Source organism: Rhodamnia argentea, chromosome 1 (genome assembly GCF_020921035.1).
Source record: "Rhodamnia argentea isolate NSW1041297 chromosome 1, ASM2092103v1, whole genome shotgun sequence".
In the NCBI taxonomy this organism is placed as follows: Eukaryota; Viridiplantae; Streptophyta; class Magnoliopsida; order Myrtales; family Myrtaceae; genus Rhodamnia; species Rhodamnia argentea.
In genome coordinates this window covers 21,586,785-21,612,728 of record NC_063150.1, presented here as the reverse complement: position 1 = coordinate 21,612,728, position 25,944 = coordinate 21,586,785, and the positions used below count along the sequence as shown (strand labels likewise).

The following is a 25,944-nucleotide window of genomic DNA, read 5'->3' as shown; positions in this document are numbered from 1 at the left end:
TAAAATTTGGCAAAAGAGAAGAATAGGTGATAAATTAAAGAAAAATAAGCTTGGCAATCCAAAATTGGTTAGTGACATAATGCAAAAAAAGTTGATAAGTCAATCTAATTAAGATTGAAAATCTCTAAAGTTAGTAATTCGATTCGGTGGGAATATATTTTGTTTTGGCTGTGGTTATGTGAAAATGTGATACACTGCTTTGGTCATTGTTGGCTAGTAATTGCTTGCTATTTGCTTATTCAGATTGCTAAAATGATGCCACAACTTCTTTTTCATTTTTTTTTTTTCAGAAATGAGTCAGAGTTTATTCAAAGAATTGTGATGGAAATCTCCACTCACGTAAACCGAGCACCTTTGCATGTTGCTAAGTATCCGGTGAGGATAGATTCCCAAGTTGTTAAGTTGGAATCGATGTTAAACCTTCAGTCCGATGACGATGTTCTCATGGTGGGATTGTGGGGAAAAGGAGGCATAGGAAAGACGACTTTAGCCAAAGCCGTTTATAATAGTATTTTCAAGCAATTTGAGAGTTCATGTTTTCTGCCGAATGTTCGAGAAGCTTCAAAAAACTGCAAAGATTTAGTTACTTTGCAAGAAAACTTGCTATTTGAGGTGTTAGCACTGGAAGAAAGATTAGTAGTGTCCAGTGTTGATAGAGGTATTAATCAAATACAAGAGAGATTTTGTCGCAAAAAAGTTCTCCTTATCTTTGATGATGTGGATGACTTGCGCCGGTTAAATGCTTTAGCAGGAGAATGCAAGTGGTTTGGTAATGGAAGCAGGATCATCGTCACTACAAGAGATAAGCATCTATTGACTGGTCACGGGATAGATTTAGATCATGTGTATGAAGTTAAAGAACTGGATAAGTATGCAGCTCATGAGTTACTTAGTAAGCATGCTTTTCCGACACACCAAAAATTTGAAATTAGGACAGATCTAGTGGATGGTGTTACGAATCATGCTAAAGGTCTTCCTTTAGCACTTGAGGTGCTAGGTTCCTTCTTACGTGGTAGAAGAGAAGATGAATGGGAAAGTGCACTGGATAAAGTTTCTATGTCTCCTAAGAAAGACATAAATGATGTGCTCAAAATAAGTTATGATGGACTAGAGACAAATGAGAAAGAGATTTTTCTTCACATTGCCTGTTTCTTTAAGGGGCGCGAAACTAAGTATGTAGAGAACGTTCTTGAAAGTTGTGATTTTAAGGTAGTAATAGGATTATCAATTCTCACCGAGAGGTCCTTAATAAGAATTCAGTCCAAAAATATAGAAATGCATGACTTGATTCAATTGATGGGTATGGATATTGTGAACCAAGAAAGCGATGATCCCGGGAGACGCAGCAGGCTATGGTTGTGTGATGACGTTGTTGAAGTTGTGTCTAGTGACATGGTAAGACTTGCAAATACGATCAAAATTATGCTCCTTACATTTTTTACTCTAGCCATTGAACATGCGTAACCTAAATAGTCTTGTATACAGGAAAATCATGTGGTAAGAGCCGTTGTGTTGGAGCCACCCGAGCTGACAGAAATATTTATCGGTCCCAATACTTTTACAAAAATGAGAAGATTGAGATTGCTAATTTTGCGTAATGTGCATAGTTCTTTCCAAGATCCTCCTTATCTTCATAATCAGCTGAGATGGTTTGAATGGGATGGATGTGCTCCCGGAATTCCAAAATTTTCCTCCGGCCAAAAGAAATTAGTGGGATTTAATATGAGCAATTGTAGTATCACAGTGCTGCCAGATCAATTTAAGGTGAGCATTTACCTATATCGACCCTTTTGAATTCAATATATTAAATTTGTATTTTCGTCCGAATGTTTTTCAAAGTTGGTTCATTGTCTTTGAAGAACTTCAATAAATTTGAAATTTTGTTGATTTTCGGGAAATTTCATTGTGACAGAACATATATTCTTGACCTTCATCTATTATATATGGTTAGCGCTGAAATCCGACGAAGTGTTCACTCGTGTGCTTAATATTTGACACTTCATTTTGCTTCTATAATTGTCACATGCTCATTTTGCTTCTATAATTGTCACATGGCCTAACACAAGGCATCGTTATGATACGTGACTCACATCGTCACTCGCATGTGGCGTTTTACTACGCTTCTATGATTTTCACATGGCATAACACGTGGCATGGTTGGTTTTGTCTCATGGTCCACATACGCATACTCGCCACGTGACACTTCACTTGGACTTTGGGATTGCCACATGCATGACGCGTAGCACAATTTTATCCCAAACTAATTTTCGTATGCTAATAGAGGGTAAATTTGGGTGAGGAGTACCGGCTTGGGATTTTCTTTTAGACGAAAATCAGTTTAGATTAAATATGTCATAATCTTGTCAACTTAGGTTTTTTGTAAGATGAAAATTAGTAAGGGGTAATTGTGCATGCTGATTTGGGATTTTTAATGATACTCACTCTAATGTTTTAATAATGGCTGACCCAATTTTATTCGTGAACTTTTTAATATTGTGTGTCTATATATTATCCAATTCTTTCAAATATTATCTAAAATGCAAAATGATTTGCTAGTATATATATGTATATATATAAATACATATGTATGTACAATTATTGGTAAAGTTTCTATGTGTTTAGTAACTTTGAATGAAAAGTTAAATAATAGGTCAAGAAATGTACTCAGAAATAAACTATGATATTATTAATGATCAATATTACGTATTATAATTTCTTGAAAAGATCATTAAGGGGAATCACACGGTTCAAATGTAACGAAGCAACATCATCATACGAACACCCATTTTTTAACTTTCAGAATGTTTACCAAAGCTGGTTTCCTTGATTTTGCAGGACTTCCAATTTTTGAAGCACGTTAATTTCAGTCATTGCGAGTCGCTGGTTTGCCTGCCCGACTTCTGGTGTACTCCAAATCTCGAGGAATTAAATATCAGTGATTGCAAAGACTTGGTAGAAGCCCACCCGTCCATCGCAGATCATGACAAGTTGCAGGTTTTGAATTTAAGGGAGTGCCCTGAACTCAGTGTTTTTCCAGATGCACTCAATTCAAAAAATCTGCGAGAGCTCAATATTGAAAAATGCAAAAAGTTGCAAGGTTCCCTGATATTCCACATAGACTCGAACGCCTGGAAAGTCTTCGGTTAAGAGGAACCTCTATTAAAGAACTTCCTGCATCAATAGAAAATCTTGTCTCATTGAAGGGAATATATATAATAAAGTGCAAGAGGCTGGAACGTCTTTCATCTTCGATTTATAAGTTACAAAACCTTGAAAACCTGCAAGTTACCTATTGCAAAAGTTTAGTTGGGTTTCCAATGTACGAGGATTCAGCTGATCCATGCATGAAGACTGGACTTTCAAGTTTACATTGGTTAGACCTTACGGGGTGTAATCTGTTCGAAGTTGACTTTCTTGAGAATCTTTCTTGCTTTCCCGTCTTGCGTGAATTGTTTTTGACGGAGAACAATATTACCATGCTTCCTACATCCATCTCGTGCCCGTGGTGGTTTGTCTCTATTGAGAATTGAAAACAACCATCAATTACAAGAGTTTCCCGAGCTTCCCCCATTTTTGAATTATTTATATGCGGAAAATTGCGAATCTCTACAAAGAAATGAAGATTTAACCTTAATTGATCATTTTGTTCGCAGAGATTTGGCGGATCCGATTTACTCATCCGGCCAGGTTACTCTCTCTCTCTCTCTACACACACACACACAAAAACACATCCATATCGGCGTGGAGTGTATGTTGGGTCCATTGTGTGCTTGCGTATTATAATGGTAGAAAATGGTTAGAACTGAATTGATAAAGTTAAAAAGTTTAGGACTGTATTAATAATAGGGCAATATGTTCACGACTTTTTTGACAATTTTTCCTAGCTCTGCATGCATATGCATATACATATAATGTAACCTAGGTGGCTCCCGTACTTTTGTGGAATGTTTTCTGTCGCATAAGACTCGTGCATTAATGCAAGCAAGCATCAATGGATGTTATCATTTGGGAACTAATATTGACTTGGATACTTACTACCAGTCTATCTATGCGACAGAAATGGTCTTGTTGCGGAAGTCTTCTCCCCGGAGGAGAGATGCCACAGTGGATCCTTCCTCATGAAGAGCGCTCCGTATCTTTTATGGCTTCGAAGGACATATATGACAAGATTCTTGGAATGGTTCTATGTTTCGTTTTTCGTCCTGATGAACAGGGAACAAAACCCGAGTTTCGGATTTCTGCACATGTTAATGGTGAAATGCGGAAAGCCGATGGAGTAGTGTGTTCCCATTCGTTGGATTCGGAGCATGTCTTACTTCTGTATTTCAGACCAACTAAGCTGTGGGAAGAAGTCGATTTTTGTGAAATTGATGGAAATTATGCAGAGTTTGGGGTTACAATATCAGGTGGAAATATGACAAAGTTGGGATCCCGAATAATATGCAAGCATCTAGGGGATGATGCTGAGCTTCGAGACAATCAGCTGATTGATCTAGCTTTATTCTACGAGGTTGATTGTGAATCAACAGATTCTGACTTGCGAGATTGTGAAATGGCCGCCGAGAAACACAGTCAAATAATATCGAAGAGATCCCCCTCGAGGCTTGCGAACTAGGACTACGTGGACTTCTAATAGAAGCAATTCCTAGGTCAGTAAAATTCAGCTGATCTTGATTCCAATTCCTTCTTTTTTCCTGTCCTCCCTGTTTTCTTCTCTTTATCTCTTTTCTTTATTTCTCTCTCTCCACTGTCTTTCTTTAGATATTGCCCCCAAGTATATAACTTTATTTTTCATTCTTTATTTTTAAATCCTTGTCTCCGCCGTAGGCGAACTTTGAACTCCACCGACTCTAGTTTCAGCATCGCGACTGCTCATCTTCCATCAGATGCTGCCGATCTCCGACGAATGTAATGAACAGAAGAAGGTCCATCTTCCTAAAACAGTCTTCCTAGCGAGCCAATGGTGACCGACTACAACTGCTGACTGAAACCATGGAAATTGATGACGGGCTTTGGGTGAAGGATACTCTCCTTTGTGGTTCTGGGCATCATGCGGCTTGATGTACATCAGGTAACGCCTGGCACATCCGAATTGTATTAGTTGATGTAATGCTCAAGATGGATTTTGAAATTCGATTCGTACGGTCTTATGACTGCACGGAAACTTGAAAACTGTATCGCTGCATTTGTTCGAGGGACTTTGACTAAGTGTTTCTTTCGTAAGTTGTCTGTGGATGCTTGGTAGTGAACTCATTGGTAATGACTTTACAAGCCGAAAAGTCGGCAGCCATTGCTAGAAGTGGCAATTTATTGAGAGAAGTCGGTGAATTCTATGTTCAAAGGACAAACAAGGGAGGGAGAGTGAAACAAAATGGGGAGGGGGTGTACATGGGTTGGTTCAGTCCCCTTCTCAGGCGAAAAACTGAGCCAATCCGCGTGGTATAGATCGGGAACTCCCTTATGCGAAACCACGAATTGCAGCGGACAACCAGCCGGCAAAACCATAGGGGAGTGAAGAAGCGAGACGGCAAGCCACCAGGAAAGGTTGTTTGACAGTCGAGTGCTTTTACCACTTTTCGGATTTGGCAACTAGGGATAATTGAAAACCAAATTTACTCTGAGCTAGAGAGTAATATGAACATATGTTATGCCCATGGATAACTGGTTAAGTGGTTTTTTTATTTTCGCCCTGTAGACTGTGGATATGAAAACGAAAAGAATCACCCGACATACACGGAGTTTTCTTAAGTTATTCAGTGGAATAGAGACAAAAGCGCAAGAAGCTGATTGTCGATTCTGATTTCTGACGCCTTTGCAACATTTTAGGGTTCTCTTTTAATCCTTATGTGCCATAGCCTTTATGAAGGAAAATGCCAAGAAGCTTAACTCCTGGAAGCTTCTTGGATGTTTGAGTGAAACCTATTTAATGAAAAATAAGCTTCTGAGGTACCAATGCTAGGACACACTGAAATGAGCACATGTAGTTTCTCAAATTAGTTGCTGTTTTTGCTTTAGTGTGGTTAGAGCCATATCGGTTTAATGCTTAAGTAAGATTTGCATCCGAATTACATGACGAGTATGTTGTAATACTGATTTTTCAGAAGTTTGTGACCAGTATATTATACAGGACCAGCAGGATCCCGATTTTATAGTTGTGAGACATGCATTCATCCCATTAGTAGCTGCATACCGATACCGAATATTTCTACTTCTTGGACACTTGATGAAGATTTCTGCTTGAATTGCTTGAGAATTTCTGACTCTTATAGTCATATTTTTTTTTCTCCTAAGGAGTAACGAAACCTATATGCTATTCTTACATAAGGCAAAGCTTGCTTTGGACAGTCTTGAAGTTCCAGTTGGGTAGAAAACAGATCTTCGATAACCACGTGCATTTCAGAACAAATCGGTCTTAATTAGTGAATGATTTCAGATTGTACCACCGAGCAACTGTGAGATTGTTGAGAATGGGCATGTCATTGTGGCGGGAAGAAACCGGACTAATGACACACGAAATGTATGGTTTATCATTGCTTCTCCACAGCCTTGTATAAATTTGGCCAACAATGCTTCGTTGTTGCTCCGAATTGATACCCTCGAATTATCCACTCGTAGTTATTGTTGATCATTTTATGTCTCCCATGATTATTCCTTTAATAGATGGTAAAAGGATTATCACAACAAATCAGTTAATAAGTGGAAGTTTCCATGCATTATTAGGCTGTAAATGGATTAACACTAGCAATAATGTGGCTTTATTATGCACAGTGTTTTACGAATTTCATCTACCATTGTGCTATTGTGGCCTTTATCGGCTTTCGTGAAGTGCCTAACATTGTTTCCTTAGGCCATATGTTAGCTAGACTTTGGTATACTTATTTTGGTACAAAAATGAATTGTGAGCATTGTATTGCCTTTTGGAGCCCATCTAGAGCAGAAATCCACTTTCAGAAGTGTTACGATGCGCACCCTTAAGATGTAAAAACCTGCTTCTTGGGCACATTTTTTTTCACAAAATGGCCACATCTACACAAATAGTTTAAGCCTGGTTTTTGGTAGAGGTAGTCTCTCATCTAATAGTCCATTCCTGTTATGAATTGGCGGACACTAATAAATATTTGGTGTGAAAAAATATTTGGCCCTATCAGTATCTTGTGGAGCATGATGGAAAACACAAAGGCACCTTGCTCTAGGGTTAAGAAAAAAATATTGTTAGAAAAGGTGGAGGTGGCCAACCAATAAGAAGCCTTTTTTTCATGTGAGATTCTCAGCAACTTCAATCGAGCAAAACTTGTTGATACCATGTAGTGTATGCCTTGTTCAATCTTTTATATACTTGTCGGAGAAAACATTTCTCAGCAAATGCATTTCCTATTAAAGATGAAACTACAATAAGAGCAAATTTCTCTCTGGCAAGGCTCCTCAGTTTGATATGCTGTGTTTATTTTTCTCCTTGCGCTTTCATAGGCAACAAGACACGCTCTTGATGTTCTTCTTGAACAGTGGCAGAGGACAGGATTTTCAGCTGCAGGATTTTTGGCTCGTAAAATGTTGGTAAAAAAAAAAAAAGGGAAAAAAGATGGCGCGAAAAGCGAAGGCCGGGGGTGCAAAAGGAAAAATGAGGAAAACAAGGGCGTTTATTTATAGAGCTTCTTTTTGTGAAAATAGGAGTATCCATCTACTGGGACTTGCTTTGGTGTCTTCATGCCTTGTATTAGCATGAAATCGCACGTTTTGCACGTGGCGAGAGAAATAGAAAAGAAAAAGATAATGAAGAAAAAAAGTTGTTCAAAAGTCGATTTTATGTTGAAAAAAATAAGTAAAGTCTTGCCTTACTAAATGTCCAAAAAGTTCTAAATGTAAGAGTTCGAAAAGCACCAGAAGTTCAAGAAATCGTGGTGATTCGAAGTGTAATAAATTCATTCCATAGAATTCGAAGCGAAAATACGTGAAGTGCAGTACACGAAAGAAAGAAATTCAGCCGGACGAACATCAACGGGTTCCTTTGATAGGTGATTGCAGCACACGAAAACAAGAGGTTCAGCCAGATGAACATCAACGGGACCTTTTGATAGGCGATTGTGCACTATGCTACGTTATATGTTAGTACCGGTAACAAGACCTTGAAGGGTGCAAAACCGTCCTTTGATTCAACCGCGCAAACCAAATAGAAGGAAAATCTGGAAAAACTGATTCCGTTCGTTTCAATACATGAAAGGCCAGCATGGTTTTGCATGGAAATTAACTCGGATTAGTAGTTCGTTTTGATTTATTCTAAGTGAAGAAAACATATTTTGCGGGAAAAGAAACTTGATATTATGCAGGGGGGGGAGGAGACGATTTCAACATATTTTGCGGCAAAAGAAGTAGGGGAGGAATGCAATCTATCAGTATCACCAAGTACCCTTCCAGCCGCCTGATACTGCCACAGAAGAAGCACTCGCTTTCTTTGTCCACAAAAACCAGCCGACTTCGGATCCACTTCGACTATCAACAAGAAGCCATATTAATTAGGATGTGCAAACTCTGATCAGAACGAAGGAAAGAAATGCAACAGTTATAACCACCCTGCAGTTATGCAATCGTTCGGATGGGACACCTGACAATTGCAATTCTTAACAGCCTTGCAACCTTGCCCCACAGAACGCTTAGAAGGGGAAACCACCTGCTACAACTGCTGCACAAGTGAAGATGATTTTAAACTTCAACATCTGGTCCTGCCTGGTAGACACAAGTGTATTTAGACCCATCGAGATCAGCAATCAATGTCCTCAAATGAAGTTTCGAACATCCAGTAGTGAGATAGTAACATAGACTATCCCGAAAGTCGTAATAAGAGCATGTCCGCTGACCAGTTTAATGGGAGTAGCTATGAGCCCCAATTGTTTTACCTTTCAAGAGTTTATGTAACATGTTGCTTGTGGTTGTACATAATAAGAGTCCTTGTACTTTCTGCCGATACCAACATGGACTACATTGTGAATCCAGTCCATTCGATGTATCCAAGCATCTCGGCCAATATCAAGAATTCCTAAAATCTGTTGAGAACAAAGCATGCCACAGTAAGAGGAATATTTAATCTATCAGAATACTCCCAGCAATAGTCTTTCAATACTAAGAGAAATATCAGATTTTGACCCAAAAATTTTCAGGTTGCACTTCAAATTAATAGCCTGAGAATCAACCAAGTTAAGAAAGGCTACAACTTAAATTAAACAAGCAAGCTCATCACTAAGAAGTTGCGAGTTCGAATGATGGACATGAATATTTGAATATATTTAAGTTAGCCAGTGTTCAAATCCACTATTCAAAAGACCATGACAAGGTCTAACTTGAGGATATCATCAATGTTATGTGACGAGTTTGATTACCATGGAAACATGGTATGTCTCTCTTTGAAGAAGCTTTTCTTTGTCTTCAAGATGCTGTATTTAAACAAGGCGCGTACTTTTGGAAAATGCAATGTTTGCCTTTACCCCCATAATTATTGGCTGAGTAAAAGGGGATGTTGGCGAATATGTTCTGCATATTTTGATTTAAAACCAACAGAATTTCTTATACAAAACAGCTCCCAGTCTCCATCAGGCAGGAAAAGAAATGAGTCATGTTCAACTCCCAGTTACAGAGTCTTAGTCAAAATTCATCTTCTTACAGCAAAAAATAGTGAGAAGATGTTATGAGACAATGCTTATCTTACTGCTCCACCTTTCCATGACACAAAAGTAGGGTGCGTTCTTGATTGCAAAACCTGTTTAAGACAACAACTCAGTTTGCTCAATCCAAAAGTGCACAAATTTAGTCCTATTGGAATTTTCACCTCACATGCATTGTTGGTAAGTCTAGCTTAAGAATACTGCACATCTCGTTAACCTTTATGACGAAATCTTCAAAGCAGACGACATGGAATGGTGACAAACTCAAGTCATGAGATACAAATGATATGCCCAGAAAAACCCAAGCCTCTACACCCTTTGAATGAGACGTGTTTTAAGAAATTTGGATAACTACAACTGAGGAACATAGATAGAATGTAGTCCTTTGTTCCAGCAATAAAAAAAATCCACAAATCGACCTATTTAACATGTAAACATCGTGCTAATTTATGCCGCTTATCATGTGGTTGCCAATAATATGAAAATAAGCTGCATGACCAGCTAATCTCCACGACTAGTCCACAACTAAATATAGCAAAGAAGTACTTAACATGACAGCGACAAGGCAACAAAAGAGTGTACTGACCTCGACCGTATCAATTGCTTCATTTGAAGGAATTGCATGCAATACTCTGTAACAACAGAATCAATTAGTAATGAGAACCAATTTAGGCTTCGGAATTTCTATTGGAAATGTTCTTTGGAAAAAAAAAAAAATACTGGACAATGACACCAGAGTCCATGATGGGCACCGAGACACATTATTATTGACCCAACATTTGGACTATTAAGTCCTCCAAACAAAAATCCTCCTATTTAAATGGAAGAGACCATAGAAAACAAAAGAAAACACCATTCTCTGTTTTTTCTTCCCTTGTTTGTTTTTTTTTATTTTTATTTTGGTTTGGGGGGGTTGGGGGTGCGGGGGTTGTGTGTTGTTTGTTCGTGGGTTGGGATGGGATGGGATGTAAATAAACAGGAGCTGACATTGCAAATCCTAAGAGGATGGTTGCTTGATAGATAGAAAAGTTCAACTGTAGGGCACCAAGGGGGTGCAAACCCATTTTCAAAAAGAGCCCACAAAACTAAAGCCATATACAAAATAGCCGTCAAAACCACAAGGGCGCTCAAATACAGGATAAGCAATCAACAGTATAAAAGATATTAACATAGAAGAATAACTTAGGGTTTTGAATATCATGGACTCAAAAGTTCGAAATATACATGTAAATAGCTCATGGTCTATATTAATGCGATCCTTCTCTAAACATTTGCCAGAAAAGAGGCCAATATCTTGATTTAAGGAGGGATTACTCCAGCAGATTTCGGTAAACAAATTCATTGATTTTCTTTCAGCATTGACAAGGCTCTTTACACCCGTTTATACAGAGTCAAACATGAAATCCTGTCACTGCGCCAGAATACTCACAAAGCCACGATTCTGCAAATGTTTAAAGTATAAGTAAAACTAACCTATCTTCCACAGCAGGAATGAGACCCTCAGTCAGAGCTACTCCACCGATCTAAATCACGAGATTGAGTCATTTTTCCTAGTCAATATAGAGTAATTCAAAGAACATCTCACTGTGTGCACAAGACTCACCAGTTGTATGCTACAGAACAGTTTTCTCTTGAGATCGATACGCCCTGTCAAAGCAATATAAAAGTTATAATTTTCATAAGACATGACATTCTGCAAGCAGAGTTCAAGAAATTGGTAAGGACCTACCAGTTGAAAGAATACTACTAGTGATTGCTTCAGCAAGGCCAACATTCTCTTCCTTCTTAGGTTTTGTTTGAAATATCGGATAGCTGCCCCACATTGGCAATCCAATGTTAAAACCAGGATAGAGACTATCCGCCATGTCCGGTTGTCTGGGATAATCAAAATGCCATGTTTCTTCTAGCATATCCTCATAATCATTAAACCTGGTAAAACAATCACCGCGGTAGAGAAGGTTTATCATGATTAAACTTGCTCTGAACAGTTTTTTGAACATAACAATCTCACTCACCAAGAACGAGGCGGTGGAGGATATACTTCTGGAACCAAAAGCGTCGGATAAAACAAACCCATAGGAGGTACCTAAGGAGGAAAGAACCATTAGTCCATCTCTAAACAGCTAAACATCTAATAAGCAAAGTACTATAGAGATGAGATTTCATTTTGGGAAATATACATTGAGAGCAGTAAGCCTCGTCCTATGAGACGCAGCTGGCATCCCATCCTCATATGACTGAACAACTGCTACAGCATCAACTTCCCCCTCCCGTAAGCACAGAATTTAGTTTGTCTGAAAGAGAGTATGCAACACATGTTTCTGCACGTAGTGCGATACATATATATGGTTCGTAAACTGAATAAATCCCCATTCTCACATGGGGTTTCTACCATTATAACTGGAGCATAGTTGCAAGTTCTTAGTGCTCACGAGCATAAGAATTTTTTGAACACTGAATCTTAATTCTCAAATCAGACTCACTTGGATGTAACAGTAGGATTTTTTCAGTTCATTTAGCATCAACATGTCTATAGGCTTGGTCAACATGTCTGTGCGAACTTGAGGCCAAGTTTGATGATGCCTCTGGGTCCATAAGAGGCATCTGGATAAATCCTGAAACCACATTACTCATCAATATCATAATCATTGATGTTCAAGAAATAGTTTCAAGTCCAATGAAGCAAGAAACTAGACATATGGGATAAATAATAAAAACCTGCACGCTGAATTAAGTTATCTCAAGATAAAAGTATAATTTTTTTTGTCAAAAGCTCTCTATATCAAGAGCGAAGCCAAATAATTATAGCCAGACCTCATATACTACAAGCAAATGTATGTAAGGTGGTGAGGAAAATCAACTTTAAACATTTTGCATATGATGGTAGCCAGGCTAATCCAGATATACTGCAGTAAGCCCAGAACAATGACAAATATTAAGCAGCACCTCTCCACCAAATGGTAATGTCTTCTCAGAGGTAGGTAGAGCCACTCCATCCTGACATTTAAAAAATTCCTTCATTAAATGAGCATAATATATCATAGTTTTTAAAGTCATCAGTAGATATAAAGTCCAGGCAGAATGCGTAAAAACTTAATTTGTTTCATTTTGTTCAAAGAATATTGGCACCCATGAGGGTCATTTGTTTACCAGAAGAATGTTAATCAGACATATGAAACGCAGCATTAAAGGTTTAGAAAAAGAGAGTGCCATAGGCACAATACAAACCTAAACAGAATTTCTCAGTCATTGTGATTCAGTTTTCATCCATTAATTTGGAGGTGACACTATCATTAACAAAATGAGAGATGGTGGAACAAGAAATTTCTAACAAAGAGGTAAATAAGCATGGAGGCAGGAGCAACAATTTCACTGCTGGTATTGGTGATAACAAGTCAAGAATGATGTTGGAAGTGGAAAATGCACTCTCTTTCATCATAATTACTGGGCAATACGGATTTCACAAATAATTATTCTGGGCACAGGCCATGCACAAACACAAACGAGGATAGCTCATTTTTCTTTTCCTTCGATTTATGAAAGGATGTTATATCTAAGGTCAATCTATGTTGAAATTACTCGTCAATTTGATCTGTATTACCAAAAGGAAGACTTATACTCCAATGGAGGTAAAAAGTAAAAGAACCACAAGTACCTCAATGCATATGACTGAAGTCTCCTGAGCTCCAATATTTAAAATGCATGCAGTTGACAAACCATTCCCAAAAGCTGCAGCAAGACCTTCCTGAGAAATCAGTTTAGGTCAATATAATATCTCTACTAATGGAGAAAACAGCGGGAATGTATAGGATACCTAATTATTTGTCCAGGACGCTGATCACATCATGAGACTCAACACACAATTTGGAGCATGAAGAGTGCAGAAGAGAAAAAAGCAAGCGTTTGGAAAAAGTTAGTGCCGTGCAAAGTAAACCAGCTGTAAATAATCTGCTAACGCAGTTAGAAAACACGCACGTCCATAAAAATTATAACAATTTTATGATGGTGGGGAATTGTCATCGGAACAGTGAAACATGCTAAGAGCACATACTATTTATATATTTTTATTTTTAAATAATTATTTCTTTTTCCTCAATCGGTCTTGCTTTTATTTTATTTATTTTTGGGTTCATCGACCGCCGACCCCAACTAGTTTGGGATAAAGGTGATGTTGATGTTGATGTTGAATTATCTTTCACAGTTACAAATGGGAATAAATTTCTGCAAGTCATCGGAAGGCAGAAAGGTTCCCAACCTGGTGTACCACAGCTGAGCTGAATTGCAAGTCCCGCAACACTATAGATAGCACTTCCTTAATTTCTGCTTATAACCAGAGAAATCAGAAAATTCAATTTGGAATCTGCTAGATTCCCCGGCAAAGAAAAAAAGAAAAATAACCAAGAACCCATTCTCTAGATTCTGGATACATGTATTCAATACAAAAAGCTAAACTTACAAGAAAACAACGCAAGCTGGTTGGAAACGCATATAACTAAGGACAAAGAATCCACTGAAGAATCTAGGTAAATACCTCTTCCATCAGCAACATGTCTAAGCTTACAGAATTTCACCCCAATAAATGGGATAATGCAGAACTCTTTAACTACTTAAGCTAAACCACATTCTCAACCCTAATGAACTACTTAACAGAAATTCTTGCATAGCATGGATGATTGAAGGGAGCAGGAGCACTTATAGACTGGAAGTTGATCAGAGAAGGATAGCTCATCCATCATAATCTATTGAGTATAAAGTTTTCTATCTCCTTCTGGCATGGTGGTTCAAGTGTAAAATCACTCATTAAACAGTTATTGCCTGATTCTTTTAAGGCTTGTAGCAAGCCAGCACAATTTTGAGATTTTTGTATACTGGTCACTACAGCACCTGATGGAAATTGAATATTGTTTGGAACACTTAAGATTGGGAATTGAGATGGTGAGGTATTTCTTCATTCTTCGTTACAATCTTGAGGGTGTGAATAGCAATGAAGATAAGGATCATTTGGTCTTGGTCTATTAGCAGGTATTTTCGATCAAACCATACACTAATCTGTCATTTGAGACAAATTTGAGTGAGGAGGTTGATTTCCCATGAAGGCGGATCTAGTAAAGGAAGTTCCTCCAAAAGTAGCTCTCTTTCCCTATACAAGAAGGCAGTCTTCAATAGCATTTTGACAATCAGTAACATGCAGAATGGCTTTAATTCTGGTTTAGGTGTTTCCTTTGTAAATATGCCCTGGAGATGGTTAAACCACCTACTAAGACACACCCCAAAGACATGACATTTCTGGAACACTGCTTTAGCACTGTTGGTGCTTTCTTGGCTGAGCTTTCTATAGTAAGAACAAGGTTGTTTGGATCGGAATCCTAATTATGAACGACGAAGGTGTCCAAGGGATCGAATCATAATATCAATTTGTGGATCGTAAGATTCTAAAATTACACCAACAATAAAAAAATCTTGAATAGTCATGCGAATTTAATAATTATGAACATTGTGTGACGATAATCCTCCAAATGGTGCGAATTTACAGCTTATATACCTCTTCCACAAGAATAATCTATAATTCTATCAAACAGATATTAGGATTACATCTTTCAAGGTTGAAGTATGTCAAGATTGGACTGATGGGATGAGTGGGATTGCGTTGATCGTATGACTTTTAGCTTACAATCAGAACCATGTAAAGATCCTAGCTAATTCAGGTCCTACTTAAGTTTCAAATAAGATCTTACAGTCCGGATCAGATCCTAACAGCCACGGTCAAGAATGAGCTCCGGGCATGGATAAGAATGCATGTTAGCAAAAGCAAGGAGAAGAAGAGATTGAAGGATTCCATTCAATTCCTGCAACAGTATTATTAAAGAGAGATATATGTTAGTAGCTTATAGGAGAGGCAAATGAGGCATTTACTTCAAAACTTATTCATCGACTTTTGAAGAGGTTTTTATTGAGAATCATTTTAACAGGCGTGGCAATCCTCCATAACTCTTCGACAGTTAGTCTATATTATGCTTTTTTTGCAGATATTTTAGTCTATATTATGCTTTTTTTTGTGGATTTTGTTGCATCTTGCAATATGAATCTGACACACCGCCATCTGAAGAATCATAGAGTGCTTGAAAAAAAAAAAAGGTGAGAAGAAGTTGATATAAGATCAAACATATGACTCAACCTTATATCCAAAGTTCTATTTCAGACACACAAAAACTGCGCCTGGTATAAACTCCTGACACAAAAAGACCATTATAATTTACTACTGCTCCATGCGGTAGAGCTTAAGAAAAGGCAAACAATTGCTCAAAAAGATGCAACAAAATCCGCCAAAAAGCATTAATCCCAGCAAATTTAAGTTTCTCGTTTTCAACCTAAAGATCGTTACATTACTTGAGATCTTAAAGGTCCTTTTTTGGAGCTATCTTCAGCTACAGCAATGGTATACTACTTCTCAATCATAGAAAAAGAAATCCATTCGTAAAGATAAACCAAAGAAAAATCAGCCAATGAACCGCAAGAAAAAAATGAAGAAGAAGCATGGGAAGAAACCATAATACCAATTCTCTATTTATACTCGACCATATATTCATGCATCCACTTACAACACAGAGATCATATGAAATGCATAAGCGGAAAAACCAATAGTAAAATCTTCGTGGATACAAGCAAATGAACATAATGAAAGCAAAGCAAATAAGTACCGCAATTGTCAAATGTCTCTGGCAACACAAGAATGGCAGAATACATATTCCTTTCAGATTGGGGTATATGCAATTTCTCCACCAATATCCAGTCCCAGATAGTATGCAAATCCTCATACACCTGTGAAGCAAAATTATAGGGATGAGCAACATCTTACCCTATCATTCTTTTTCTACTTCACCATATCCAAACTACTATCGTATAGCAAATGCATGCAATACTTTATATTACAGGTGTTTTGCTGGATGGTTAGAACTGATTCCGGATGAGGCTACAGATACCAATGAATCTAACTAAGCAATGCACTTAATGTGCACCTCCAAGGAGTGAAAGAGTGGAACTCAGTAATAATCAGACAGCAACTTCTTTCAACGCGTAATATTTAGGGTATCTCACCTGCTGCGCAGGATAGTCTTGCGAAATGTTAAAATGACCTCTTTGAACGGGACGGCGGAAGCAGTAAGGCTCTGTGGGTGATATTTTCAGAGCTTCCTCACCACAAATGAACATTTTGTATTTACATTCACCTAAGTCCATATCCACTCCCTCATGTTGGTCCAACGAAGTACTAGGCAATTCTTTATCCTCTGAGCTATCTGCAAAGCAAAGGTGCAAGTCATATACAAAAGCACAAACTAAAGACTTTCTGCAGATTCAATATCAGCATGAAAAAAAAATTATATTGCATTACGCAACTCATGTATGAAAAAACAACCTTGACAATGCATATAGTTTGGCAACAATAAATGTAGGTGACACATAGTTGCATGCTTAAAAAAAAAAAAAAGAATGCTTCCACTTTTCACTCTGTAGGTCATCTAGCAAGCTTCGCTATTTACAAAATGCCAAGATCATTGCTCTAGCTGAAAGCCAACTCCACATATCCTTGAATAAACAAGCCAATAATGAAAGACAACCCATTACCTTATCAACTCCATACATCCTTAGACAAACCAAGGCACCAATACAGCCAACAGAACAATTTTAGTAGACTGACTACAGGCTAGGAGCATTGAAGCTGGATGCTTCTACTCAAAAACATTAGCAGCTACAGCAGCTTTTGTACAGGAGGAAGAACTATATAGCATGCTCATTGGAGAAATAATCAGAACAAGCATTTGCGTTAAAATTAGCTTCAGACATGATTGAAGGTTGACGGTCAGAAGTTCCAAACATTGACAGAGTGCACCATCCTGATAGCTATCTATATTTTGGATGACGGCTTCCATTTCACGGTATGTTACTTAACACCCCTGATACTCCAACTTAGAGACAAAACAATCATATGGAATTTTTAGTTTATATCTACCTCACAGTTTCTCTACTTAGTTCCAAAATGACATAGAGACGATCACTGTTTCATGGTAGAGTGTCGTTATCCTAGGCATCTAGTATATTGGAAACATGCTCCATCCCAGACAAAAGCTAAAAATCTTATATTGTTACAAATATTCAATTAACAGAAGTATATACTACATCAAATCTTAGATAAGGGAATATAAGTACTATGTTGCCATTTTTCTTTGCACAGACAAAGCCGTCCATGATCTGACAGCACGGTTTCTGAGTCTATGACATATCAATAAGTAGAAGTACATAACATAAGTAAGAAGAGAAAGGTAAAAGGTCTGAGCCATAGTGAAGTCAATTAACTCAGAAAAACCATTAGCCAATGAATAGAAAAAAATAGTTATATATAGACCTGTTACCAGAGTCGAACTTTGCTTCTCATACACATCCGTCCAAGAAAAGACTGAATCTTTCCTAACATTCTGTGGATTATAGGCGTCAACACGTCCCATCTGTATAACAGGTAAGTCAGTTTTTCTTTCACTGTGAAAACAAATTGACAAGGAAATGCCTTGCCTGACACAATCATGGACGAACTCCAATAACAAATATCATGATGCAATTAGAATCTGAAGACTGCAAAATAATACACAAAAAAGGCAGCAAAGGACATTCATATACATGTCCTTACATAGACACATAGACATCCAAGCATTTTGGGTAGACTTCCATTCTTTTTTGGGCGGCGGTGGGTGATTTTATTTTAGTTATGTACTGGGGAGCAGGAACAGAGCTCTGACAGTACTTAAATTTGAGAATATCCTAGATCCAAGGGTGCAACTACTCTGCAGTCTCCTCTTGGATAACAATGCATCGTAGATTTACATAGAACAAGAGGAGAAATTTCTAAGTTGTCAAGAAAAAGGCATTAAAAATCTTTCAAGTCCTTTCCTAACCATCAAAGAAACAAACTTCCTCAGAGGACAATGTGCTAATACAGACCAAAACAGTTCATAGAATACCGTATGAAGAAAACAGAGTATAAGTTAAGACAATTGCCTTAAAATACTGAAATTTCGAGTAGCCAACTCAAATGACAGAATAAAAAGATAATTGGACCATGAAAACAATGAAGTTCACACAAAAGGCCTCCTCTAAATCTGCCATATCATTTTGAAAATTAAGCAGAAGCGAGCGAGCAGCTCAACCAAGAACGGAATCTCCCAAACCTTGCGCTGGAAAGAGCTGCTGTTCGTGACCTCCTCATCCAAGAACAGAATCTTCAGCAACGATGCTATCTCAGGTACACTAATCCACACGTTAATACTGAGAAAAATTCAAAAATTCGAGGCATTCCCACGTCACAACTAAAGACAAACAGCAGAAGTCAACCCACAATATCATACGCCTTCTCTCGCTCCAAGTGTTGCGCGGTCGTAACCTGAGAATTGAGCATCTAGAAACTCCAAAGCAACAACAAACCATCACTTCCACGGTGCCAAAACCAAACACGCGCGAAAAACCAGACGGAGAAAAAAGAAAGTCATGAAACATGGTCGGACCTGATCTTGCACGTTTCGCTTGGGCACATGGCTGGTGTACCGGGCGATGCAATGAGGGGCGGTGAAAGGCGCGTTCTGCTGAGCGAGGCCCACTCTGATGTTCGCAGAACCTGGAAAGCAAGGAACGAGCACGTTCAAGCTAGGGTCGAGCGAGGCGCTTACTATTCGATTCGGTTGAAGAGAGAGGTGGGAGTACCAGGGCTGATGACGACCAGATTGGAGCCTCTCTCCGAGATGAACTGCGAAGGAATCGCCGTCTTCAAATTATCCTGAAGAAGGAATGCGAGAGGTTCAGTGAAGAAGCTCAACGACTCGAGCAGTCATTAGAAGAGAGAGAGAGAGAGCACCATGGCGAAGCAAAGCGAGGTCGAAGAGCTTTCTCGTCAGTCTCTCTCTCGCTTTCTCTCAATTCAGAGACCTGACAACTGAGACAGAAGATGATGTCCCCAGCGACGACGTTTTGATTACTGACGAACGAGGCTTAAACATAAAGAGAAACAAAAGATTACTTGGGTGGGTCGGTCCAGCCCAACCCGGAGCAGAGGAGAGAGAGCCGAGGTCATAGATCCAAGGGAAAATTTTAAAAAACGGGCCCGAGTCTCATTTTTTTAAAATAAAAATTTAAAATGGATCTTATTTTAAATAATAACCTAAAATATCATCTTTATTTTTAAGAAGGACCAACAACAGTATTTGCATCATTTTCTTATCCGACTTCTTTTTTTTTTCTTCTTTGGCCACGGTTGGCGACCCTTGCCAAGCCCTCGCCGGCCGTGGCGAGACGTCCCTTGCGGCCATTAAGGGCGGCCTCACCTCTAGGCGGGGCAAGGACAAGAGAGACAGTGCTCGACAATCTCAAGGGGCGACATTTAGTCAAGAAAGCTAGAAGGAAATCGACAATCACCACCATCGGCAATGAGGACGACGAGCCTCAAGTCTCTCATTGGGTCGTTGCCACGGGCCTAGGAGATCGCCGGACCCCGGCTATGGCAATGCTGGGGTCGTGTGACCTCAAAGACAAACAGATTTGGAGTGAGGGTGTGATCGTCGTTGAGGGTCGACCAAGGAACTAGAAGAGGCGTTGAAATTTCCCCTTTTCTTTTGGATAGAAATTTTCTATTCGCTTGTAAGAATTTTACGGAGTCCTCCGGGTTGTATCTTTGGAAGAGACGATGAACACCGCCCGACCATATAGCATACATCAAGAAGCCCTCCCTTTGAAGTGCATTTATCAAATCGCCTCCCCGAGTCAGAGAGGGTAAAACAGGTGAGCGTCTGGGCGAAACAAAGATAAAAAAATAGAAATGAGAAAAAAAAGAAAAAAAGAAAAAGAAAATAAAAAAGAGAAAATCACGCCATTTTTTGAAACAAAAAGGCACTTCATACCCTTATTTGAAACAAGGTCCACTTCAGGCCCTTGTTTGAGAAAATGAGAGCATTATAGACCTTTATTTGAAATTTTTTCTAGATCCAATTTTGTAATTTTACTCCAGTTATTTCACCAAAAATATATGAGTTGAAAAAAAAATTAAAACTAATAACCATTTGTATAGCCTGAAGTAATCAGTCACCCAAAAAATTTTCGTTATTGATAACAATTTATGGCTAAATATATTTAAATGATGAATTCTTTTATTAATTTATCTTTGTGAGCGACATGAGTGATATTTTCAGAATATATATTTGAAATTATTTAAATAAACTCGCCCTTATTTCTTTTCTTTAAGAAGATCATAACACAAGGAATTGAAATCCTTTATCCATGTGGGTATGCATAGATTACACACGTCGACGTGTACCGGCCAAGGTTCCATTCACGCATTCCATGGCACACGCAACTTGGGCGGGGCACGTCGGCGAGGGCTCTTGATAGTGCGAAAGAGAGGGAGTGGCTTCTGGAGGTGACGTAGTGGAGGCATCGGATCTAAGCTTGGGAGGCCATCGGCGGGGGCTCTTGGGAGTGGCTTTTTTAGGTGGCAACTAAGGTGTTAATGGTTCAGTTCATTTTAATTTTATATGTTTGAAGTGAATCAAAACTCGTCTCGAACCAAGCTGAACCGAAAAACTCAATTTGATTTGGTTCGGTTTTCGCTTTGATTTTCCGATTTTTATTTTTATTTTGTTCTTTCTTTTCTTTTGTTTGAGATCTCTAGTGCTTTGTTGTGCGTATGTTAATTCGATTTCTCCAAAGAATGTTAATGATGGTTGAGATGAAAGCGAGCCTTTCCTTTATCAGCCACCGGGAGCCCAACCTCGGTGCTTCATTCTGTCATTGCCACGGGATTCGCCGGCATCGCATCTCTCCAAATTGGCCGTCTCCTTCATCTGGTGCCTCACTTCCACATCTACCGCCAAGGAACTGGATTTGGTCGGAACTCATCCATGGCTGAAGCCGATCTCTTCTTCCACCATTCAATAGAATATCCATGGATTGAAAGTGTGGAGTTTTGTTCTGTCACGAGATGTGATCAAAACAAAAAGGATTGGGTAGAAGATGAGAGAGATGCAACGATGAAAAGGGGGAGAGAGAAGCCATCCACCGCTCTCATCCGGTGAGAGAGAGCACAAAGATGAAAAGAGAGAGAGAGAGAGAGAGAGAGAGAGAGAGAGAGAGAGAGAGAAGAGGAAGGGGAGCCGCCCACAGCTCCGATGAGAAGTGAACAAGGAGAGAGGAGACTGAGCACATGCACGAAAGGAAGAGAGAGACAAATTAAAATCCGTTATCCGAACTAAACTAATCCGTTAAATTATCTGAATTCTTTGATTATTAACTGAACCGAGGATGTGTTTGTTTCGCATTTCGAAAATATTTTCGCTATCGATAACATTCTATGCCCGACTATTTTCGTAGACAATGATAAAATTTTCTATTTGTTTATTTTTGTAAGAGATATAAGTGATTACTTTTTAGAAAATATTTTTCAAATCACTCATTTTTCGTAAAATAAATGCACCACGAAAATGCACGAACTTCCGGTTCGGTTCAATTCAGGTTAGTTCGGTTCTAACACTCCTTGTGACAACGGAGGCGAAGGCAGCTCGAGATGCGACCGGTGAGGCTCTTGGGAGCGAGAGGGGTAAAGTAACTTGCGAAAAAGAAAAGAGAGTGGCTTCGTTCTTTTTCTTAAAGACGCACAAAAGAAAGGAGAGAGTCGTATAATTGGAGAGAGAAAGAGGGCAATGGTAATAGAGCCATGCTCGACCGTGGAGGGGCCGGCATACACAATATTTTCACGGCGGAGCGAGATCGAAAAGCTTCTTCTCGTCTAATCAATGGGCAAACACATATCGACATACAGTGTTAGCCAGTCAGGAAAAATTAATCACCAATTATCGCAATAGCCAATCGGATATCCTCCGTCTCAAAAGGGATAGAATTACATTCGCCAAAGGAGAAAAACAAAGTAACCATCAAACACTACAGAATTTATTTATGCTTTCTACATACATCGTTAACAAAGATGCAAGTTATTCACTGGGGATTCTTAATAACGGTGGGCTCGACGCTTGAAATCCGATGGGGGTCGCATATTTTCCTGCCCCAACAACGATGTTCCTCCTCCAACATGCGAAGATGGAAAGTTGTCCCTTCATCTCTCACTTGGTTCACAGCAACAAGCGTTCTTGCCCCAATCACTGGACGATAAGTCAAGCCTAAAGCTAGAACAAACATGAAGATCATGCACACCCACTTTCCGCCGAGTTTCTCCATCTTGCTTGTTTTTTGTGAGCTCTCTCTCTCTCTCTCTCTCTCTCTCTCTCTCTCTCTCTCCGGTCTTGTCTATCCGTATGCCCCAAATTTTCTAAGCCAGGAAGTAATTTTATATTGTTACTCAAGACCGCCGAACTCAAACAGGAAAAAAATCAAAACTTGAAGCAAATGAAAGCGCTATAGCAAAGCATTAATGGGATTCCATAACTTGGGCATGCAAACAAGCTACTTGCCACAGTCCAGAAAAAGATACAAAAAAATAAGCTACTTGTCAAATAAGATATTAGTGATATTATGATATTTACTTGATTCTCCACATCTATTGGGATTATGCATGTCTTTGATTGATTACGGTTGCTATTATTACCATAATAGTCATCCCATAGAACCTATAAATAGGTTCATGCATCACTTATTAGTCTATCGAAATAGACACCACAATCAATATTTCTCTTTTCGATATCTTGTAATTCACAACTTAAGAAATGGCCGACCAATCGTGTATAAAACATCAATGATAGAAATGAGCAAACTGAACCGGACCTAATAGATTGAGTTGGTCCTGTCCTTGAAGGGGCGGTTTGGTCCTCAATCTTAATAAATGGGACTGGTGATTGGGCGGTCCAGTCCCGTTTCCATAGTGGATGGGACCGGATCAGACTACTCGGATTTGACCGCCCGGAATATATAATATATATACAATAAGAAACAAAATTAGAAATTTTTGAAGAATTAGATAACCTAAATTTTCTATCTTTGGCTCGACACTTACTTCTCTCCTCTTACATTTCCAATGCAGCTCCGCTCAAAGCTCGCTCCTCTCGCCTTCGCCTCCCCGCTCGCTCCTTTCACAATACCGCCTCTTGCTTGTCCGCTTTGTCGCTCCTCTCGCCTTTTGTCAATATGCGGTTTCTAATCGTGTTTTTGTCTTGACTTAATCTGTGTTTTGTCTTAACTATATTATGCAAACCCATTATTTTGTTTGCACTTGGATTCAGTTAAATACAAGTATAATCCCACTTTGAACTTGATTCTTTCCAACTCGAGGAGAATGATGCATAAGCATAATCTTGTTTTAGTTGTTTTAAGTGTTTTTCTTCCTAATTTAGTCCATTTCATTATTTTAGGATTATAAATACTCATCTATATATTTTATTAGGTTGGATGGTTGAGATTTGAAGTTATTAGTATAAATCTAAGAGTTAGATTTCTTTAAACAACTGGTGTTAGTGGTCCCACTGGGGCCGAACGGGGCCCGGACCGGCCTAGACCATGCACACCCCTAATCAATGAGATTACAGTTCCATGAATACTATCGATGCCGTGGAAGGACCAATAAGTAAATAAACCTTATCAAGAATGCGTGAACATTGTAAGATGACCGAAAAATCTATAGATGACAATGAAAACATTTATTATTCTTATAAGTTTTTCGGGCCCTATTTCCCGACATAACGATATTCGGATCAATCAAAGTTTAAAACTAGGGAGATATCAGCAGTCAAAGAGCAAATCAATTTTTTTCTTAACAAACATGGCAAAAAGATGAATTAGGAATAAGATTATTTCAATTCGGAAAGAGAAAATTCTTGCATAGGATTAATTGGATTTTGTTTGAAAAGGTCCTTTATGAACCGTTTTCCCTTTTAATCTCTCCTTTTTCCTTGGATTTACTAGTAAAATAATATTGAATTACTCAAAGAACCGATAACGGAGATAGGAACCGATGTTATTGGACGACGTTTTCCCTTTAATTGCTGACCATCGAGGTTGCAATTAGGAAACACCGACACTCTCCACACGGTTTCTAAGTAACCGGTGGTACTAGATGAACAAGTTGGTTATTTAGACATTGTGTAAAGCACGGGTCCACCTAGTAGGAAGCCGAAGCTTTTCCCTTTGTGACTCCGGGCGTGAGAGGATACTATACCCGCCTACCCAACAATCGTTAGCTGAAATTGACTAGGTGTCTACCTTCACCCGTTGAAGCCCTTAAGTTCCCTCTAAATGTTTTTTTTCCCTAAAGAGAGGGAAGATGAAGAGAACCTATGGAGAGATCTTTCCACCATATCGAAGAGTTCCTTCCCCTGTCTCATGTTGAGTCTTGTCCAAAACTATTTTCCCCTTTAATCTCTCCTTTTTCCTCAGATTTACTAGTAAAAAAATATTGAATTAGTTCGAGCATTAACAGCAGAGATAGGAACCGATGCCACGTACGACGACATTTTCCCCTTTAATTGTCGACCAATGAGGTTTCAACTAGGAAGTACCGATACTTTTCAGGAGCTTTTGTGTTGTGTCTTGTTGTGCCATGCCCGACACTCTTCGACATACGACTAGCACGTGGCGAGTGCTCTAGAAATGCTAGCAACATGCAAGTCCACCATCTCGATGTACTATTTTGACATGCATGGGTTAATTTTAAGCATTTTCAATAAATTAGAATATGAATTTATCAAATTTGTATATACTTAAGTCATATACCTAGTTACCACAAAATTAATATACCCAGTTAGCAAAAAAACAAAAAACAAAAAAAACCTAATCGTGCATCCCTACGGAAGAAGAAGTAGCAGAAGAAGAATAAGACCGCTAATATTTTAATATACACATGATAATTTATCACATATATATAAAAATATATTTAATATACAACATGTCCCAACATGTTGAAATTCTCTATTTTTTGAGAAATGATATGTTAGTGATTTGTGTCGTATTGTATCGCGTGTCCGTGTCGATGCTAGTTAGGGTTTCAACACAAGAGAAACAAAATATTATTTTGGTTAGTCTAGTGATTCCAATCCAACCCAGAGGCACTGAGAACCAAGGTTTTTATCCAATTTTTTGATTTGAGGCTCCATTTCACGAAAAAAAGAGAGTATACAAATACTTTCCTAAAAGTTATTTCTAATATTTCTTGTAAAAATAAATGAACAAAAAATATTTTCATCGTCCATGAACATATTTAGACATAAATTATTGGTGATAATCAAAATAGTTTCTATTGATTAACTATTTTAAAGGA

The 25,944-nt window shown here is 38.6% G+C and overlaps 1 protein-coding gene and 2 pseudogenes across 1 annotated transcript; 1 reads left to right on the top strand and 2 right to left on the bottom strand.

Moving 5' to 3' along the window:
* LOC115733556 overlaps window positions 1–19,666 on the bottom strand; it is a 92,607-nt pseudogene extending 72,941 nt beyond the window's left edge.
* LOC115734061 overlaps window positions 1–25,944 on the top strand; it is a 227,610-nt pseudogene that overhangs the window by 121,680 nt on the left and 79,986 nt on the right.
* LOC125316359 (actin-related protein 9-like) lies at window positions 8,429–18,359 on the bottom strand. The gene is made up of 17 exons (XM_048284541.1): window positions 18,055–18,359; window positions 16,749–16,948; window positions 16,352–16,472; window positions 13,909–13,973; window positions 13,309–13,398; window positions 12,600–12,650; window positions 12,137–12,268; window positions 11,834–11,923; window positions 11,669–11,739; window positions 11,383–11,582; window positions 11,257–11,300; window positions 11,127–11,176; window positions 10,240–10,285; window positions 9,698–9,748; window positions 8,892–9,038; window positions 8,611–8,674; window positions 8,429–8,526 (listed from the first exon to the last, which is right to left on the bottom strand). The coding sequence occupies exons 1-15, from the start codon at window positions 18,152–18,154 to the stop codon at window positions 8,895–8,897; spliced, it is 1,455 nt and encodes a 484-aa protein (XP_048140498.1). The 5' UTR covers window positions 18,155–18,359; the 3' UTR covers window positions 8,429–8,526; window positions 8,611–8,674; window positions 8,892–8,894.